Source organism: Tursiops truncatus, chromosome 9, assembly GCF_011762595.2.
Source record: "Tursiops truncatus isolate mTurTru1 chromosome 9, mTurTru1.mat.Y, whole genome shotgun sequence".
NCBI classification, from domain to species: domain Eukaryota; kingdom Metazoa; phylum Chordata; class Mammalia; order Artiodactyla; family Delphinidae; genus Tursiops; species Tursiops truncatus.
In genome coordinates this window covers 37,809,453-37,831,797 of record NC_047042.1, presented here as the reverse complement: position 1 = coordinate 37,831,797, position 22,345 = coordinate 37,809,453, and the positions used below count along the sequence as shown (strand labels likewise).

The window sequence follows — 22,345 nt, the reverse complement described above, 5'->3', positions numbered from 1 at the left end:
AGCCCACATGGCAGGGACCTGCGGGCGGCCTCTGGGACCTCAGGGCAGCCTCCAGTCAAAAGCCACAGAAAGTGGGGCCCTAAGTCATACAGCTGCAAGGAAATGAATTCTGTCAACAACCTGAGTGAGCTTGGAAGTGGATTTTTCCATAGATAAGCCTCCAGATGAGAACACAATCTAGTGGACACCTGAAATGCAGCCTTTTGAGATCCCGAGCAGAGAGCATAGAATGAAACTGTGTCTGACTTCCTGACCCATGGAAACTGTTAGACAGTAAATGTGTGTTGTTTTAAGCCACTAAATTTATGGTAAGTTTTTTACAGCAATCAAAAATTAATACACTGATTAAAATCGAGCTCACAAAGGGAAGGCTTTTGCTATGTTTTTGCTGGATCAGGCGTTCAGTAAGTGTTGAATAAACGTTTCCTTTTGCCACTTAGAGCATTAGGCAGGCTGGTTCTGTCTTCTGTGAGCATGTGTTTACCTCCTATTAGGATCCACTCCTTGGGCTGTTGTCACTAGTTTCATCTCATCACTCAAACAGTCCATGGCCACCCCTGCTTCCAGACCTTTCACTGTAATCTCCCTTCAGTCAAGTGCTCTCCACCTTCCCCTCTGCTTGTTCAAATTCTACTCCCCTCTTGTGCACATCTTCAGCAGACATAAGTTGGTTCACCATTTAACAGTGATGTGTTTCCATTTTAATGATTCAAGCAAAAACTGTAAGAATTTAGGGTTTTTCTGAGGTCTAAATTTATAGACATTGCATGTTCTTTAGGAATCAACTAATAAGCAGTTATTCTCAGGTTTTTGTTTTCATTGCTTTTAATGCCCTAGTTCTCAAAACATTGTTTTAAATGTGTGTATGTAGTTTGTGTATGTAGTGTGTGTGTGAATATGGCATAGATAAGTGGATATAATTATTACTTACATGCCAGATATTATGGTAGGTTCTACAGACTATCGTCTTTACTCCTTTGAATATAAAAACAACTTCCATAAGTTTTTTATTCTCCTTTTTGTTGAGGGAACGAAGGTGTGGTTATTTTAGATAATCCCTCAAGGCCATACAACCAATTGGCAGAGCTGGAAATGGCACTTAGATTTGTGTGACTTCAAAGCCAATGCTTTTTCCAGTACCCTAAACTATCTCCTCAATTAAATAAAAAGTTATGTGAAACAAAACATATATAGTATCAAAATATATGCAAACAAGTATTTCCCGTTATCTTATATACCTATATACTTATCAAAATATTTATTCATCTTTGACCTTGCTATCTTTTCTTTAAGTGTCTTTCAGGTTAGACACGTTTAAAGCTACTGATGCAAGTTAAATCAATCACAAATTCATAGGTGATCTTAGAAAAAACAAATTGTACCTGAGCCAGCAGAAAAAAAAGTATGTGTTGCTTATGTGAGTGAGAAATGAGTGAATGAAACAGTGAGGTGATTGGTTTTCTGTCAAATTTCTTATACATAAAACAGCAAGTTTTTTAAAAAGTATGTGAATCAGTCAAGATATTGATTGATCTATCCAAAAAGAAATGTACAAGGGCATGGACTAATCATTTCATGCACTAGATAGACAACTATGCTCTTGTATACCAGTAAATTTTATTTATAAATAGCAAGAGCACCACACCCTTACTTAATGCTCTCGTGGATCCAAGCTAAAGGGAATAAAACTTCCACATGGAAGTCACAGGATCAGATTCAAATTATACCTTGTACTTCTAACTCAGAATTGTAACTACCTAAGAGCTCTTTTATAATCTAAGTGAAAAATACTTTAAGGTCAATTTTCCAGTCTGTGTGTGCTTGTGTGTATGTGTTTTTAGCTGAACAGGTGTGATCAGCAGTACGCTTGTTTAACGTAGGACTGTTGTCATGCACACCTATGGAATTTGGCTTACATGATAAAGCAATATAACAGACAATCTCCAACCAGCCTTCGAGATAAACAGAGAAGAGTCGTCGGGCTACAAGCTGATGTTGGCAATACATACAACATTGATTTATAAAGAAAAAAGGATTAATTGCTTCAATGTCTCTGATTCTAATGATAGATTCAAAGAAAAATGATGAGAACACTGTATCCTTGTAGAATAATCACTCCTAGTCAGTCGGTCCTAATTCATATTGAATGGAGTCACTGAGGCCATTCATTAGGTTTCTGTACAACTTGTGGGGTGCAAAGAACAGTTTTAGTAAAACTTTGATAAATGGCAAAGATTTACATAAGGTTCTAAGAAATAAAAATGTTAGGAAAACACAAATTTGAAATTCACAATTAGAAAACAAGATTTGGTAACTGGTTTTAATTTTTAAATTTTTGAACTTTAAAAAGAAGTGGAAAAAAGCCTATTTCACAGGTAAAAATGTTGATAATAAAATACTTGCCCAGTCTTTACCACATAGTTATTGACCTCTGGTCAGAGAAGACTTATTCAGGTTTAACCTCGGAAATTCAGTGGCTAATAATAATAATATTTTAATAATGATAATAGTAGTACAAATACTTTTTATAACAACAATAATAGCAGTAATAATAGTAATATGAATAATGATAATTAAAATGTATCAAGTGCTTCCTATGTTCTTCCTTTGTGTCATTTAATTTTTCCACCAAGCCACATGGAGCAGACATCATTATTATACCACTTTAAGGAAACGTTTTAGTGGCAAATCACAGGCAATATCTGTTCTTGAAGAATTGGCCATGTGTGTGCCTTTCTGGAAAGAACAGGTAAGCAGCTTGAAAGATTTGGCCATGGTCCTCCCCTCCTTGAATCATAAACCAAAGATAATTCAGAGGTAACTTATTCAAACTATTAGTCTTTTCAGAGCACTTTGCAGCTAAATGGATAAGACCTTTTAGCTCTCCACATTTTTCAAGGTACTTTTGTTACACTGCATCTGAAATTTCATCTAAACCCCTTGAGGTAGGTGAGTACTGCTATCAATACATGGAAGAAAACATTGCTTAGTGATCAAGAGCTATGGTGTCAGACTGCCTTTGCTGTATCCTGACTTGTTTGCATATTACCTATGTGAATTCAAACAAGTGATTCAACCTGTTACTCAGTTTTCCATTATGAAAATAAGAATACTAATCACATCAAAAGTTTGATATGAAGACTAAACGAAATAATGCAGGTAAGTCTTTTAGAACATAGTATGAGCTCTATGCATATTAGCTCTCGTTAAACCTATTTTACAGGTGAACGACCTGAGGCAGAGTCCAATGTCCAAAAAAGTGAGTGTCAGGCTAAGAATCCATTACCATAACATTAAGTTCAACATTGTTTCTCCTTCCCAACCCCATGTCAGTAGTTCCCAAACTTGACTTTTGGATCTCGTGGCAAGCCAAAAAATTATTTCAAGGGACCCTTAAGCTCATATAAAATAATAATAATAGCACCTAACATTTATTAAGCATGTACTATGTGTTAAGCACTGTACTAAATCTCTTACATGGATTATCTCATTTAATTCTCAAAACCCTATTTGATAGACATTATTAGTTTATTCCTTTACAGATGAGGAAGTTAAGGCCAAGAATATTTAAGTGATCAAATAACTGCCCAAGGACACACCGAAAGTAAGTTCCTGATCCAGGAATCAAATTCAGACAATATGGCTTCAAAGCTCAAGTCCTAACATTCGCTTTCACCTACTGACTAATTTAAGTAAACAGATAGCATTTCACCCCTAGAGTTCATCACCCTCAAAAGCTGGACACACTACACTGCCCTTCACTATCCCACCACCACAAACCCCAGTGTTTTTTGTAACTATTCCTTTTCACGTTTGCAACATGGACAACTTAAAGAACCTACATTCTCTCTTTGTTCTGGAGCATTTAAGATAAACTACCACAATATACCCAAGAGTAGGTTCATTAAATGGAATTACTCTCCTTCATGCCTCCAATTAGAAGGCCTTCCCTCATATAAAATGTGACAATGCTATGTTTTTTTTATTTTTAAGGGTTTTTTTTTGCATTTATATTACTAAACTTCATTAAACATGTACAATTTATGCTTCTTTATTTTGATTTTAGGTTGTAACCTCAAGAAACAAAATACATGTAGACATATTAACTTTATTTAATGCCTATTTAAATATATATGTTAGATTAGATGATATCCAAGATCCTGGTACTAAGATTTAATACTTCATTTTTTTTAATTTAGATTTTTTAAAAATTGGAAATATATTTACATGGTTCAGAAATTTTAAGGTACCAAAAAATATTAACTTAATGAAGAATCTTCCCCCTATTCTTTTCTTCTAGTCACACAATTCACTTTCCCACAGGCAACCACGTGTAAGGATCTTGTTTATATTTCTGTATACATTTACATACATGTAAAAATATTTGTACATTTATATGCATATAACTCCCCTTCTTCATTTTTATACTTATATGCCTTGTATGGTAGCATATTTCACAGATTCTCCTGTTTCAAGTTTTATTCTTTCTTTCTCTTTCTCTCTTTTCCCCTCTCTCTCTCTCTCTGTTTAATATATACACACATGATGCAGCAAGATCAAATATATATGTATTTTTTATAAATGCTCCGTACTGGTATTAAAAACTTTGCTCTTTCCATTGGTAAATGCATATTCTACTTTGTGAGTGAACCACAAAATTTAAGCAGTTCCCTATTAATGGCTATTAGGTTGTTTTCAGTCATTCCATTACAAATGACTAACTTTGCATATACATCAGTTTGCACACGTGTGAGCGTATCATTTGTGTAGCACAAATTCCTTGGAGTGGAATGCTGCGTCAAAGGGTATGAGTATCTGTAATTTGCTAAGTATCACTGAATTGTCTTCCAAAGCGTCTGTCCCAACTTATAATTATTACACAATTATGAAAGTGTCTCTTTCAGTTTTCCATTAACACTGGAGAGAATATTAGCATCTATGTTTCATGCTTAAATAAGGTTACACAATGCACATTCCGAGGATGTTGGCGGGTTGCTCAGCACCAAAGTTAAACAATATAACCCTTGATTTAAAAGAATAAAACCATGTCCATTAAAACAATAGTGATGAGAATTATGTTTTTTAACAGTTATCTAAGATTCAAAATCATAAATATGAATGCAAAAGTTCAGTGTTCTTGGAAGATAAGTTTTAATCCTAACAGGTCAAATTAAACATATTTTTCAGTTGTAGAAAAATCTCAATTACATTAATGATTTTATTTCTATAGAATTATTAACTCTCGTAAGTAATTAACAAAACATCCTAGTCACAATTTTCACTTTAACAGCCTAAAAAGAAAAATCTCAAATGGCAGAGACTCTGCCAAGAACTTTTTGTAAAGTCACTTCTACCACTTGTTGAGAAACAACTACATGGCCTACTTTCTTTATAAACATCATGCAATGCAATTTGTCCAACCACTTTATGAAGGCTAATAGTATCAATCCAAATTTAGAGACCAAAAAACTGAGACTCAACAATATTAACTAGCTCAAGGTGACAAAACAAATAAGTACTGGCAAGTAAGTGAATGGGTAAAAATTTCCCACAAATACTAGTCACAAAATAAATAGACAAAAACATTGTTGAATGAATGAATTAAATATGCAACAGATGTTTAATCCTGCTATAGCTACCTAAAGCAAATATCTTACCTCAAAAGCAAATGACAAAGAAGGGATGAAAGACTTCAGATGACCCAATCTACACAGCATTAGGAACACCAAGCAACGGAAAGTTTCCAGAACAGCTGCCTTAGGTCTGAAATAAAATGTCATTTACATGCATTAGCTTTATTTTGTTCTGCTTTGTTTTGTTTTGTTTGCGGTACGCGGGCCTCACTGTTGTGGCCTCTCCCGTTGCGGAGCACAGACTCCGGACGCGCAGGCTCAGCGGCCATGGCTCACGGGCCCAGCCGTTCCGCGGCATGTGGGATCTTCCCGGACCAGGGCACGAACCCGTGTCCCCTGCATCGGCAGGCGGACTCTCAACCACTGCGCCACCAGGGAAACCCTACTATGCCATTTTACATAAGGGACTTGAGCATCTGCAGATTTTGGTATGGGGGTGGGCGGGGCTAGGTCCTGGAACCAATCTCTTGCCAATACCGAGAGACAACTATATATACACTTAGGTGTATATTCTGAACTGTTCAATAGCAAAGGAAAAATAAATAATTTTTAGGTTTTGTTACATACTCAGAGTTATACTCTATGTTTTGCTGACTTAATCACTATATTTTATAAGTTTTCTTAATATACTTGAAAAACCTAAATTTCACTTAAAGGGCTTAGATTTAAAATGGACCTTTGATTTAAAACCAGACAAACCACTACTCTGTCTCATTTAAAATGAAGGTGTGAATTTGTAGTTTCAACTTTATTTTTTTAATAACAAACATTTGCTGAATTTCAAAATTTCACATATATTTTTAAAACCACATTATAAAGTTACATAAAATGAAAGAATTTCATTTCTTACTTTTGATCCAGAAGAAATCCAATGGAGGTCAAAGTCAGGATAATGAAGCAAGCCCTCAGAAGGAGAGTGACCTGTGATAGTACCTGTCAAACAAACACAGAGAGAGACCAATGGATCTTTAGATGAGTCATCCAAAGGAGCATCAGAATTTAAAGCTGACAATAACAGACTCAATTTTATTTTGTTATACCATTTGTTACTGACATTTTTCAAGAAGGTTGAATATGCAGAGAACATTTTGGTTTTCCTAATGTCATTTAGTTATCTTGTTGGACACTTGGAGAATGAATTAGACAATTCTAATGATGTTTTGCTTAAAGTGTTCTTTCTAATAATTCTCCTTTGATGTTTTGGCTTTCGTAATTCTTTGAAACACGCCTCCACATATGGAGAAATCACTTACATTTTTATGAACAAATATCACATTTCAATGGTTATTTTTAATATCACCAATTCTTCGTGGTTTCAAACCCAAAGGTGTCTTTAATAAAGAAAATATTTAAAGGAGAATGTGTTATGAGTGCAAACACATACATGAAAGAAATTATGCACATCCACTCACATTTTTATTTGATGAAATCTGTATGTTCCTCTGTACATGTCAAGGGTCCTTTTTTGAATTAGTAACAAAAACCACATATTTCTTTGTTATAATTATAAATTAATTATGCATTTTGTTTACATGTAAAAATTTAATAATAATATTTATTGAGTATCTACTATTTTATAGCTTCCATGCTATGTGTTTCACACATGCTAATTCTTTTCATATTCCCAACAAACTTGCAGAGTAGGTATCATCATATATGCTTCATATGTGAAAAAACAAAGCTGGAATCAAAAGATGAAGTAACTTTTCCAACATCACACAGAAATAAATGATGCCTCTGAAATTCGAAACAGACCTACCTGACCCTTAAGTGTGACAATGGTAGAACACACATGAGCAACAAACTTAAAGGGGGCAGAAGCAGAGATCTATACTGAAGTTACATAGCTCATGTTAGGGCCAGATGGTTACCACTTCAGATTGAGAGTGGATCAGTAAAAGCAAGGAGTTAGATGCACAACCAATGGACGATCTCCCTACTCACTGATGGTATTTATGTTTCACCTTTATGAGAACACCGAAGGTTGTTTTATGTTGGCTAAAATAGTGATTGAACGCTCTCTCTTTTTTCTTTTTCCTGAAATAACTAGAGGTAATTTCAAGTCATTACTAACTAATATACACACCTACAACTAAGTAGCATCTGTCCAAAGTTATAAACAAATGTTTGTTACCAATTGCAATTGCTGCTCACATCCAATATCTCAGTTCCGTATCATCTTCTAAATCAGCGCTGTCTCTCATGGCCAACTTTTTACACCTCCCTAGTTACTTTCTAAATGCCTACAATGGCACCCAGAATTGCCAAGGGGCTTTAACCCTCCAGGACAATAGTTTAGTAGAAGAGTATTGTTGAGTGGTCAAAAAACTGAATAAAAAGTGTCAGAATGTTTAGGAATATGGAGACAGTGCTGGATATCAGATATAGGATAAGGAGTTCAGTGAACTCCAGAACGTTTGAATGGAGAGCAGGAGAGTACTATTTGGGTATGTGGAATTCCATGGTGGCTGCTTTGGGACAGTAAAGCAGAAAAACAAAAACAAAAACAAAACAAAACAAAAAACACACCAGAAAAATATTTTCTTGGTGGTAGAGGTAACTAGGTGTGCTTGAGTAGATTAATGTTTGCTTAGGGGAACTATTTTGTCTCTAAAGAAAAATGCTTCTTATACCATTATTGCTTCTTTTTGATCTTTTAGGGAAAAATTAATATGGAAGGGAGAAATGATTTGTGCCCCAAACCTATAGCATGATTTTAAATGCTCTATAAGAATGCAGCGCTTGAAATTATTTGAACCTATTAGCCATGTAACCAGTCAAATTGTTCAGCATTTCTAAGCCTCTCTTATGTGTTCAGTACATCTGAAATAAAATATGAGTTTGGCAAATACTATAATAAAGTACTTAGAAGAGTGCTTGGCATAAAGTAAGAAGTCAATCCGTGATATGATGATTATCATTGTTATTATATTCAGGCTATACTAATTTTCTAAATGGCTCTTAGGCTAATCTTAATTAATTACAATAAGTTAAGGAAGCACAAATAAAAGGTTTATTAGCTCTTTCAAATATCCTAGGAAATTCAGAGACAGGACAAAATATATTTTTTGTTTTGGTTAGGGAATTTATGATACCTGGACAGAAAAGAATAAAGAACTCCTCTCTCCACAAATTGCTTCCTGGCTAATGGTGTCTGAGTGAAAACCAACTTAATACAGCTATCTGGCTGCCTAGTGAAGCTTCTACTTGGCTATTACACATCTGAAACTTAGCCTGCCTAAAACCCTGTATTTGATTTCCTTCTCCACACCACACGCTCCCCACTTCTCTTCGTTTTAGGGATGGTACCCACAGTTTTTCATTTGCTCAAGCCCAAAACCCATACCTCATCCTTGACTCTTTCTCTCACTGTCTACTTCTAATACATCAGCACTATATTTGAAATACATCCAGAATAAAGATATTTGCTACAAACAGCACACACAAAAAATACCATGTTTCACCCCCAACATTATCTCTACTATATTAAAATACCCTCCTAACTGGTCTCTCTGATTCTAAATTGTGTGTCCACCTATCCTGGCTTCCCTCCCCTGGTATGTAGCCAGAGCTATCTCTTTAACACTAAGTCATTAGTTTTAAACTAAGTCATATTATATCATTCTTATGTTCTAAATCCCCCAGGAGCTTGAAATCTCAGTAAGAATAAAGCTCAGAGTCCTTACTCTGGCCTCTACACAACATACCCACTATTATCATATAATTCCTGAATCATTTCTGTCTTTCATTCTTATGTGACATCAGAAATTTTGCTCTTCCTTGAATATGACAAACATCCTTCCCATTCAAATCTGTTTCATCTGTCTCTTAGGCTTGAAATGACTTCCCACAGTGACCCTTATGGTTTATTCCTTCATTCCATTCAGGTAACTACTGCATGCCCTTGTTCATCCTGTATAAAATAGTACTTCTCCACAATGCTCTATAACCTTATTCTGTTGTATTTTCCTCCATACAACTTATCATGCCCATACACTTATACATTTGCTTGTTTGTTCATTCTCTAGCTGTGTTGTCTGTCTTCTCTCACTCCTTAAGAGAGGTTTTATCTTTTTATTCACTATTATATCCCAAGTACCTAGGACACTGCCCAGCACATAATAGCTAATATGGTTTTTGAATGACTGACTGAATTATTGAATTATTTTACATTTGTGTTTATTATTCATACCTTTAATATAATTCTAATTGGCTTAATAAATAATTTAATATCACAACATTAATATTTAATTTAATATCAGTATTCTAGTCCTTAAAATTAAAATTATTTAATAATTTAATATACTAAATGCTTGTGTTAAATATTTAAAACATTAAATACTTTAATATTTCTATGTTTAATTTCTTAAAGAACAAAACTGTCGTAAAACTGTTTGAGTTTAAAGGAAACTAAGATTACCAGAAGAAGAAATCCAATATTGAACACATGCTTCCTTTAGAGTCCATTTTCCTATGAAACTCTTAAGTTTTTCCATATTACATCCTTTCATAGGCTAATCAGTTGATCTTCTCTGACTTCTGCACATTCATTCCATGAATATGTATTGAGCATTTGCTAGAGCTGTGGTAAATAGGAGTTTAAGAGAGTGAGCAAGAAAGACAAAATCCCTGCCTAGAAATCACACTACTTTAATCTGTGCTGGTAGGACCATAGTCCAGCTACACTAGAGCAAAATGGAGGGAAAAATAGGGCTTCCCTGGTGGCGCAGTGGTTGAGAATACGCCTGCTGATGCAGGGGACACGGGTTCGTGCCCTGGTCCGGGAAGATCCCACATGCCGCGGAGCAGCTGGGCCCGTGAGCCATGGCCGCTGAGCCTGTGCTCCGCAGCGGGAGAGGCCGTGAGAGGCCTGTGTACCACAAAAAAAAAAAAAAAAACAAAGGAGGGAAAAACAGAATAGACTTTATAGACTTTGACCCCTGTAAATACTTAGCCTCCTGTCTTTTAAACAAGATGTGAAATGACATGAAGCTTGTTAATTTTTTATAACAGTACAATTTCATTTTTCATTGGGTTTACTACCATTTTACACCATTCACTGCTAGTATATCTTTCATGTAAGATATTGCTGTCCTAAAGTGCTAAAATGGAATTATTCTAAATTAGGCTTTGAATATATTATAAGTCTTTATCACAAAAAATGAGAAGGTCCATAACTATAAAAAGCTTATGAAGCAAGGAATTAATCTGCCTCCTTTAAAATTATCTTTCAAATCCCAAGCAGTTTGGTAGCTCTTATTTCCATAGGTTTCTCAGTGCGGGAATTGCTGTCCAAATTTTTATGCTTGAAAAAAGCAAACATCCCTGCAACTTTAAGTAGATGAGAAAAAATACTCATGAGGCAACGTTAACTACATAGGAACTCAAAAATTACAATTACATGTTTGATGCAATGTTGCTTAAATAATTAATGAAGGTGTGAGAAGTCCTCCCTTTGCCCACAGGTATATAAAGAAGAAAGCCTTTTTCTTCTCGAATGGGGATATCACCCTCTTACTATTCCACAGAAAAATTCTGGTGATCAACATAATTACCTTTCATGTTTTCCCACCCGACAAATCTCACAAAGGGAAATATCAGACCCATACACTATGTCCTAAAATAATAGTAAGTGTCTGTATGCATTCTTTTTTAAAGAACTTTGTGTATTGTCAGAGGTAATTTGATAATATTTTCCATAGTTTTATTATAAGGATTTAGAAATGAAAATGTCTTGATTTTACTGTATCAGGGTTGTGCATTTCTAGGATTTTCGGAAAAGATCTACTAAAGTCATTATTTTGACTCAAAATGTTCACCTTCCCAAACATCTGTAAAATAAGGTCAAAATTTTCCTAATACTTAAGTGTCTGTAACCTCTGATGTGAAGGCAGAAAATCTGGTTTGGGGCACACTTGCTCTGCTACCTCATCGTCCCTGTGACTCTGATGGCTCCTTTTAGATACCTTGTGCTGAAACCTAAGGCTTGAAGATGCTTCCCAGTATTACAACATAGACACAGGAACAGAACTCAAGGTGATATAAAGCAATTTGTAATTCTATATGGATCTCAAGAATCTATATTGAAATAAGATCCTGTTTTTTAAAAAATGTATAACAGTATTGACTATATTTTTTTCTAATATTTTCAGAATGTTTGGTTACTGTTGAAGCATACATAAGGAAATATAATTAGAATGAACATTTTCTATAATTAGCAAATATAATTATATTTGCTTCTATAAACAAGAAGCAAACTAAATAAATATATCAAAGGTGAAAATATATTGCCTAAAATGTATAACAAATATATAGTTATATTTTTTTCTAATATTTTCAGAATGTTTGGTTACTGTTGAAGCATACATAAGGAAATATAATTAGAATGAACATTTTCTATAATTAGCAAATATAATTATATTTGCTTCTATAAACAAGAAGCAAACTAAATAAATATATCAAAGGTGAAAATATATTGCCTAAAATGTATAACAAATATATAGTTCAGAAGCACTGAATTGGTATGGAATAGTGAGTTTCTACAAAAATGTGTAAGAAAAAGAAGCAAAAAATTTTATTTTAAAAACTTTAAGTAACATAACCTGAAGAATAGTTATGTTGTAGTCATATTTCAATCTATGATTCCATTCTGTTAATAATGAATGTGCACCCAACTAAATAGAGAAACAAGGATTGATTTTCCCTCCCACTTGAAAACAAAACAAAACAAAGCAAAACAACATATCTGAAACAATTGTTTTCAAGACCCTGGACACCAGGCAACAAAGGTCAGTGATCCCAGGGAAACGGGATACAAATGACATGACCCCTCACTATTGCTCCAGGTTACTACCTTGAGAGAGTTTCTATGCTGCCACACAGAGGGAACTCAGAGGGGCCTGGTGGACTCCCTGATTTGAGGAGATGGAGCTGGGATTTGGGAGAAGTCAGGGAGGCTATTATTTGGAAGAGAGTACCAAAGAGGAGAGAGCTGCATAGACAGAACTCTATTCATCTGCAGCGGGTGCCCATCAAGTCTCGTATATCAGCTCATACATGTGAGGAGACTATCAAAGGTTAGAAAAGGACTAGAGCTTGCAATGCCCAGAGCTCACAACAGGGCCAGCTAGAGTACAAGTTCCCATCAGCCAGACTGGACAGCCTCATGATTCACTGGGCATTGGGTAGAGAAATCTGTGCATTGACATATATACAATGGAATATTACTCAGCCATATAAAGGAATTAAATTGAGTTATTTGTAATGAGGTGGATGGACCTAGAGTCTGTCATACAGAGTGAAATAAGTCAGAAAGAGAAAAACAAATACTGTATGCTAATGCACATATATGGAATCTAAAAATTTGGTACTGATGAACCTAGTGGCAGGGGAAGAATAAAGATGCAGATGTAGAGAATGGACTTGAGGACACAGGGGTAAGGGGAAGCTGGGACGAAGTGAGAGAGTAGCATTGACATATATACACTACCAAATGTAAAATGGATGGCTAGTGGGAAGCTGCTGCATAGCACAGTGAGATCAGCTCAGTGCTTTGTGATGACCTAGAGGAGTGGGATAGAAGGGTGGGAGGGAGGCTCCAGAGGGAGGGGATGTGGGGATATACGTATACTTATAGCTGATTCACTTTGTTGTACAGCAGAAACACAACATTGCAAAGCAATTATACTCCAATAAGGATATAAAAAAAAACTGTGCATTGAGATTTTGAGTTTCCAAAGCTGAATTAAAGTATCTAATTTTTACATATTTTTAATAAGTCAAAATGAGATCTTAATTCAAATTATAAGCAGTTCATGGTTGGTTGTATTTATTATATGATAGCTTTTAAAAGAGCTGCCTGATGCTAAACAAATTTTGAGACAGTACTAATAGTATGAAGATATATTTAACTTCACAGTTAATATTTCATTATTTGATGCAAATGGCATTTTTAAATGTTCAATTTCCCACTTTATTATATTTCAATATAGTGGACAAAAATAGATTTTTCACAGGAATTCACAGTGATCACTTTTCTAAGTTCCCAAAGTCTATGCTTATTAGACAGGTAGCTTTGGTTAATATCCTTCCTTTACTAATACACATTTATTACATTCATTTCATGAATTTAAATTATAATTGATGCTCAATTTAGCTCACATTTCTTTTTTCATATTACTTCAGTTACCACCTAAGAACTTTAGGAAATTAAATTAAATCCCAGTGGGCTGCACTGGAAGAAAACAGTATGTGCTGAATACTGACTTGAGAGGTTTCACGTAGGACCTAAGTTAGATCTAAATTGTGCAAGCGACACTCTCTGTTATGAGAGTACCACTAAATATATTGATTTTTCTAAGGGTCTATTAAAACATGTCAATATGAAAGCATTGGTTACAAAATTTTAGTGCCCATAATGTTTTACAGGGTACAGCAACCAGGGGAATTTAAGACTATAAAAACCTGTTTCCAAATTTATATTGGATATTCTCAGATGCCTCATATTGAAATATATCACCAAATAATCTGGGTTAGAGATATCTACAGTAACTTTATTATATATTCTATTATAAGACCCTGTTAAATATTCAAACTGTTTTGAGTGTGTCTATTATTGAAAAGGATAGCATTGCCTTTACAGTTTTACTTTGGAAACATGCTAGTGCGTCCATATTTCCATTTCAAGCCCGTATTCATGATATTACCCCATGAGGTGGACCCTGGCAGCTGAGGAATTGATTTCCCAAGCATTACTAAACTAAAATCAACATAAAATACTGTGGGTCATATAACTAAACTAAACACTATATATTTAAATGTATACATTGCAAGTTTCAGTAAGAAAGAAGTGTGCCTTTTCCACCTTTTTGGTGGCCATCAAATTGCTATTTTGACTCCCAAAGTTATTTATACAGAACTTGCACACATTAAACAAGTAAGTATTTATCTACTCTGGTAAACGCATAAACAGAAAAGGCTGTGGGACTACAGCAGGGTCCACAATTACACGTCAGCCACAACTTTTCTATGTGATTATTGGCTACAGTGAATCTGGAAAAAAAATATTGCTGTTGGATTTTAATGTCTTCAGATGCTTTTAAACATCCCTGAGACTAGAAAGAAACTATAGAATTTTGCACATAAGCAAGCTTTTTTCCTATTTGTACAGCATGTTTTTAGCAAAGAAAAACATGTGTGGGAAACAAGCAAATGCACTTTTCAAAATTAATTTGTGTCAGGGATGAAGCTGTCTCCAACTCTAATTTTAATTTGAAAAGGATTTCATCACTTGATATTTCTCTTTGTCGACATATCTACATGAGTTTCTCATATAGTTTTTTTACGACAGTGGAAAAATTTTGTGAAAACCATGCTATGAGTTACATATTTTAACATACACCCTGTCTGGCTACATTTTAACCCAAGAAGCACTCACACATGCCTAGACCTTCAAATTCTCTTGGTGAGCTTAATATAAAGGCCTCTACTTCAGAATCAAAATGGGTAAATTTTCATTTTTATTTCTATGAATTAGGTTAATTTACTTTGAGACTGTATTTAGTACAACTAAAAAAAATTCAATAATGCAAACTGTACTCAGTATTGATCAGTATATCAAGAGTTAGATATTTAGATGTAGATGATATAGCTTTTCTTCTGGTGTTATTCAATCATCTAAACTCTATTAACGCAGGCATATTTTAATCATAACTTAGGTGAACAAATTAAAATAACAAAGTAGTTTAACAAAGTAATCAGTGATGGGTTAATTATGTAATACTTGAAGACATGATTATGAGACCTTAGGTTAAGCAATTAATAAGTCTAACCATTATGGTAGTTTGACATCTACTTGTGCACTGCTAAGAGTGATGTAATCCATGCTGCTTTTAAGAAAGATTTGCTCCTGAAAGAAATTCTTGGGTTCAAACTTTGTCTCTTTTGAAGCTAAAGACAAATGAACCTGCTACAATTTGGAATTGGTGACATTAGTTGTAGTACATGTATGAGCCAGCAAATAATAAGCCATTATATATTCTTCCATGATGTTTTCAAAGCATTTCTGGTCACATCATATCCTATTTCTTTTTTTCAGTCCACAAAATGGAAACCAGAATTTAAATCATTGTTTTCTCCTATGATCAGGAATGAGTTTTTCTGTAGTTTAAAAAAAAAAAATTGTACTTGCGCAGAGAGAACATGTGAACTTGTCTAGTGTCCAAAATTGGAGTCACTATGTGTAGCAATTTGGGGTTATTAATTTTAAATGCTAAAAACACAAATACATATGGACAATACCAATCGTTAAAGACTTTAAATAATGTTTAAAATTGAAATGGCTTTCTTCAATATATTATCCAATAGTCTCTGTAGACATCTTGTAAACCTATTTTATTTAGCAGGACACACTGTGACGTACACTGCTATTTGCCCAACCAGAAAATATCCCCTATATCTTCTATACTAATACTATGCTGATTTTGTCCAGGTATAAGAAAGGGATGTACTCAGAGGCAAAGTGAACCCTTTATCCCCAGGGCATGAATTATGCTTGGTATAATTCATTCATGGTTAATTCATGAACTAGTGTTAGTTATTCTTTCAGTGTGGGCATGTGAATCAGTCCTGAGCAATGAGACATGAAAGGACATTTGCTGAGAAATACTCTGGGACTTTTTTCCCCTCCTTCTTAAGTGAAATTTACAAGATGCTCTAGGAGAACTGAACTTGCTGCCTTTGGTCACAGTGTGAGGACATGATGCCTTGAGTTGCTGTAATTATGATGATGAAAGCCCAGAGAACTGTAGAGAAGCCTTTTTGGAAACTCCACATGTTTGAATTGCTGAACTAATCAATCCTGGAAATACTCACCTCTGAATTTTCAGTTATACTTAAGCCACATTTAATTGGATAATCTGTTTCTTAGAACAGAAGATATCTAATGGACACTCATATCATAGATACTTTAAAATGATATCCTACAGGAAGGTTTATTATGTTACTAAACATTTATGAGTGTTCAAAGAATATTCTTCGAAAAGAAGTTCAAATCACATAGTATTTAGGAGTGAGAAGGATTCATATAGATCTAACATTTGTTATTTTTGCCTACTTGAGTCTAATTCCTTTTTTCCAGAAACTATCATCTCAATATGTCTTTCAAGCCTTCCTATCACTGGCCCTGTCCTCGCATTGATAGATTAAATGGTCTGTGATCCAGGCTTGATCACTTTGATGGGTTCAGTGATACCCAGATGAACCCACCCATAACATCAGACTCCAACTTGGAACTTTCACTTCTGGAGTTCCTTGTGTGGAAGTATTTAAAGCTAGAGCTGCTGGTAACCATCTTGCTACCATGAAGGTTGAGAGCCTGTAGGAGAATCTGCTTTGAGAAATGCATAACTGCAGAAAAGAATGAGAAGATTCCTGATGAAGTTACTTGACTCACTGGATCCAGCACTGCCTAAAGAAGAAAAACCCCAGACTCTTCAGTTGTATGAGTTAATAAATTCACTCTAAGTTGAATTTCTGTCATATACAACCAAAGAGTCCTTCTTAATACACTCAGTGACCTATTTTGAGTAGACTTATTTATAGAACTCACTGTGCGAGTCATATGGAATACTTAGAATTGTTCCAATAGAATATACTGTGATTTTTACAATGGTATCTAATTATTAAATATAATTCCATAGGCTTTATATATTAAAATTATTTTAAAAAACTTAGACTAATTTTTCTGTGTATATCATTTATTAACTTCTATTACGGAGCTTTCATGGACAGACTGACATCTTTCAATAGCGCTTTCTTAATCTTTGAAAAAGGTAATTTATCTTTTTTGAATTCACTGCCTACTAATCCTATTTGTATTCATCTGCATTTTTTCTAGATTCTTGTATTATCTTAGACTTTTTCACACTATTTTTTATGTCTAAAGATAACTTCTGTTATGTTTTTTAATATCATTGTCTGTTCACACTGTATAATGGATACTTTTTTTGCTCTTTTAATGTACTAATTCTCGCTTTAGTTGTCTTTAAACTGCCAACGAAGTCATTGACTTCCTTATGTCCATTATATTTTTGTGTTCTAGAAGTCTAATTTGATTATTTCTAAATGTGTTTCATCATTGTTTCTTGATTTTCCATAATTTCTAATTTCTTTTTAATTTCAACTTTTGCTTTTTCAAATATATTAAATTTACTTAATTTATCTTTTAATTGATTTTATTTTCAAAATCTGTTTTTTTTTTGAGGGTATAATTCTGTCGCTTGTTGTTTCTGTTAATGCTTTGTCATAGTGGCTTTCTCCTAGTGTGTTTCTGTGCTTTTTATCTCTCAGTTCATCATCACTGAGACATTACCTGGGGGGACTATGCTGAGACCTGAGTTTGAGGGGATTGCTCTAAGCATGATCTGCATGGGTCTTTTAAACATGAGTCCTAATCTGAGACTACACACTTAGTTTAGGTTTATAAATCAATGTTTAGTGTAAATCCTGGATCCATATCTGAGTGAGAGGTGGTTTGTAGTCAAAAATTCTCAGGGAAGGCTTTTTTCTGCCTCCTCAAAGCCAAGTCCAGTATGGGTAAGTTTCCTTTTTACGTTTCTTTTTCTCATCCTCCTCCCCCTCCCCTTGCTGAGAGTATTTCTTTTGCTTTCAGTTGTTTTACTTGAAGTTTTTTAACTGACTTTCCACCCACGTAGGCTCTCAGCTTTGTTTCGAGTCCCTTAAGGTCTTGATCAACAGAGATTTTTCAGTGCCTGGGATAGCTGTCAGGAAGAGCACCTCATTGGATTTGCATTTTCTCAACATTTTTAGCCTCTAAGGAGTACCTCAATTTTTTGCCTACTCATCTATGCAGCGTATTTAAAGGTTTTTCTTAAAAATTACATTTTGTCCAGCAATTTTAGGTGTTTGATATGCCTTAAAAAGAAGTAGGTGTATTTAACCCACCATTTTGCTAGAAATGGAAGTCCGCTTTCCCTGTTTCTTTAGAGCGTAAACATTACTCATACAGTGCTGCTATGTGAGGCCTCAACATCCCTGACTCAGTGAGGTTCTTTCATGAGGTACATACTACCTTGGTAACAAAGTGAGATACTGATTTTTCATTCTTCTGTCACCCTATTTTCAATTTCACCTACTTCCAAGTTAGTTACTTTACTATAATTTATGTACCTCTTTGAACTATTTTAAATCCTTTTTGGAAGAATATAATATGAATAAATCTGTGAAACAAAGCAAATATTTAAAAATACCTCTGTTTTTAATCTTTTTATGGTTTACAGTGCATTTTTACATACATTATGCTATTTTTGTTTTCTCCAAAATATAGGCAGTGAGGGTATTCTCATGTTGCCAAAAAATGATTCCCCAGGTGGTAATGCCTGAATCAGAATCCAGATTCTAAACCCTGGTCCAGTGCTCTTGTGCTTCAGGAATATTTCAAATATTTAGAAAGGACAAAATAAATGAAGTTAACTGTACATTGCAAACCCCCTAAACTCAAGTTATCAGGGTATTCTTTAATTGAAGATAAGCATGTTGAAATTGCTATAAAGTCTGCTTTCCCCAACACATTTAATTCTAGCTTCTGAAATACTTCTTTTTATTGTTGAAGAATTTATTTGTGACAAATCATTTCCTACTTATATTTTAGATCAATTATATACCATTTGATGGACATCTTATACACAACACTTTGGATACAATTAATTAACTTACATTAATTAAATTAATTCTAGAAGAATCAGTTTACCTGTTTAAATGTGAGACATTGCCAAAATTCAAAGATTATTACAGAAAAGAATAGAGCACAGCTATAATAGAGCTTATTTTCATCTTCAAAGTGACAGATAACTTTTTCACACTCTATTTAAAATGAGCACCACTTACAGCTTTATCTGTATAGGTCTCTTCATAAAATGTTAGTATCAGAGCAAACTGTACAACTGCATATGTCTTTAATAGCCGAGATGCTGCTGATGAGAAGGGAACTTCTTCCCCCTTGACCTAGGAAGATAAGAAAGAAGCCTTTCCATTATATTGTTCCCTTATCTCTCACATTGAAATTCACACTAAGTGAAGAGGAGATATGCAAAAAGAAATGAAAGGTTTTGCTATCTTTTTTAATCCTCGAAATGACTCTAACGTTTATTACTTTGGATAGAAAAAATGTAAAAATTAGGAGACTTGTTTTTCATTTCAGAAGCATTATGATTCTGATCTACTCTGCTTTATATAGAGCACTGTAAGAATTGATACTGATGATTAACATAAGCAAAATGAACATGTAATATGAAATATGAAAATATGTCCATGATTATACATCAAAGTATAGCAAAAGAGAAAATGGAAGGTGATTTGGGATAGTGTAGATATTCATGCTTCAAAGGCAAATACTGTCTTATTGAAAACAGCTTTCCCAAACTACAGTTTCCCAGAAATAATATAATCCTATCCTTATAATGCAGATTTAGGCATCGATATGATTTTAAAACATTCACTTTGAATTATCTATTGCAAAAAAGGAAAATAATAAATGAACTGTAGCTGACTAGACTTTCTGGAGCTGAAATAAGAAATTATTTTCACTTATATCAAGTCAGATCATTGTTATATAACTAACTGTGAACATAACCAAGTGTCTGGAAATTCCAACACAGCAGCTTTCATAAGTGGATGAGAAAATATCCTTATTCAGATCAGGATTTTTGAAAAATAACAATATTCAAATAAAACATATTTCATTTTCTTGAATACTGGCTAATTTTTATACTCATAATTATCTTTCAAATCAACAGTAGCTTATTGTTTCTATATTACTATCAATGACAGTTATTTTGATAAGCAATCTCAATACATATCCTAAATGACTGGAAAGAAATTCCTTTTCCTCCATTTCATAAGAGAAATTCCATATTGAAACTGTATTTTTCATTTGATTTTCAGTGTTTTAAACCTCTACCTTGTTTATTTTTAGTTTTTCATGGGATTTCTGTATTTAATGCTACTACGCCACTATGAAATGAATAAAGTTGTAATCTAATCTAATAACCACATCATTTCGGTATGACTTTAGACCTTTTATTCTGGAGACCTCAGTTTTTCATGGACAAAATGAAGGCTCGACTGAATCTTCTCTAAGCCTGTGACGGATCCATAAGTGTCTGTGTGGTTTCTGCACTACACAAAGGCTCTCGGCTGTGGGTTTGAGCCAAGAAAACCAGCCTCTGCTGCTCTGCCCCAAACCATGCTCCCTAGTAAGAGGCAGTGTCAGTCTGGGAGAAGGCACCCCTCTTAATGGCCCCTAGGTGGTGTCCACTTATTAATTTACACATTACAGGGCTGTATCTGCCTAAGGGAACATCTTTTTTCAGATTTGCATGAAGTCAGCATGCATTACAGGCCGGCTGTAGACCTGACAATATGAAATTAATCTTTGCCATCATCGAATTCATGAACTTTATTTACCTCTGGAATTTCTTCAATCAGTCCAAGTCTTGGTTTACCTGGACCCCATCCTGGTCCTTTAAATATGACAGAAAACTTATTGAAGATTCCAGGTGTGGCCCAGAATGTAGTCCATATGGTAAGTAAATGGTGGAACTAGAAGAATAAAAATATAGTCTATTTAAGATAAGAAAAGACCATAACAAAAAAGATTAAATACATTAAATCATGGATTTTATTTTATTGTTTAATGTAACTTACAAATTATTCTTTAATATATAGGTTATGTATAATTTGCTAATATTGATTAATATGCAATTGCATTATAAATTGAAATTCATTCTATGCATTCTGCATACGTTTACATTTAAATGTGTTCTTGTCAATATTTCTGAAGCTCCACAAAATTATAAACAGGAAATTTAATAATAGGGCAATTGTTTAGAAAATTAGCAAAGAATAAAAAGTGAGTTCAGAGAATTTGCTTCCAATGGATTTAACTAGCAGCCTGTGCACTCGACAGCCACATCTCGCTAAATGGTTTTTAAAGTTGAACATGGAATCATACAAATATTGCATATCTGTTATATATTTTTAAAATAATCTTTTATTTAATGTATTGAATTACAGACAAACACCTCATTTTAAGAAAAAATGTTCAAAACCATTTCTGATGGTAGACCTCTGAGGATTAAATAGATAGACCACATTCTGTAATAGGAAAAGTTTGCTGAGTCAGAAGTTTACCTTGAGGCTTATAGCAGGAATTCACATTCTTTAAATAACACACATTTGATATGTATAAAGTTAAAAGTATGCCCACACATGACAAGGACTCAACAAATACTGGCTATTAGGATAAATAGCTATACATATCATATATATTATAAAAATGTATCATAGGATTAAAAATAATCCTAGATATTGGGCATCAGCTGTTGACTCGAAATGAGTTCTATTATACATGTAGTGATAAATTAATGTAGAAAGAAGTTATGGCTCTATCAGAATTTGTGGTCTCATTGGTATTTTCACTATCTCTTACAGAATTTAAACTGCTAGTATTATAAAAATTGTTTTTAAAATTACTTGAAATATTATAATAAGGAATCTGAAGCAATTAAGCAACAATGTAGGATTTAGCTGAGCAGATTTTAAAGAAAAAGGAAATGTTAGATGGAAACTTATCCTGAGGATTTGCAATAATAATAACATAGAAAATTAATGTTACAACACACATTAATATACTT

General features: G+C 34.0%; 1 protein-coding gene across 1 annotated transcript in view; it reads right to left on the bottom strand.

Moving 5' to 3' along the window:
* Positions 1 to 22,345, bottom strand: part of AGMO (alkylglycerol monooxygenase) — a 332,983-nt gene that overhangs the window by 140,251 nt on the left and 170,387 nt on the right. Inside the window, exons 9-12 of the mRNA XM_019931434.3 lie at positions 21,117 to 21,251; positions 19,539 to 19,655; positions 6,484 to 6,566; positions 5,658 to 5,763 (exon numbers count right to left, since the gene is read on the bottom strand). Coding sequence (XP_019786993.1) covers positions 5,658 to 5,763; positions 6,484 to 6,566; positions 19,539 to 19,655; positions 21,117 to 21,251 — 441 coding nt within the window. The remainder of the gene's footprint in view (positions 1 to 5,657; positions 5,764 to 6,483; positions 6,567 to 19,538; positions 19,656 to 21,116; positions 21,252 to 22,345) is intronic.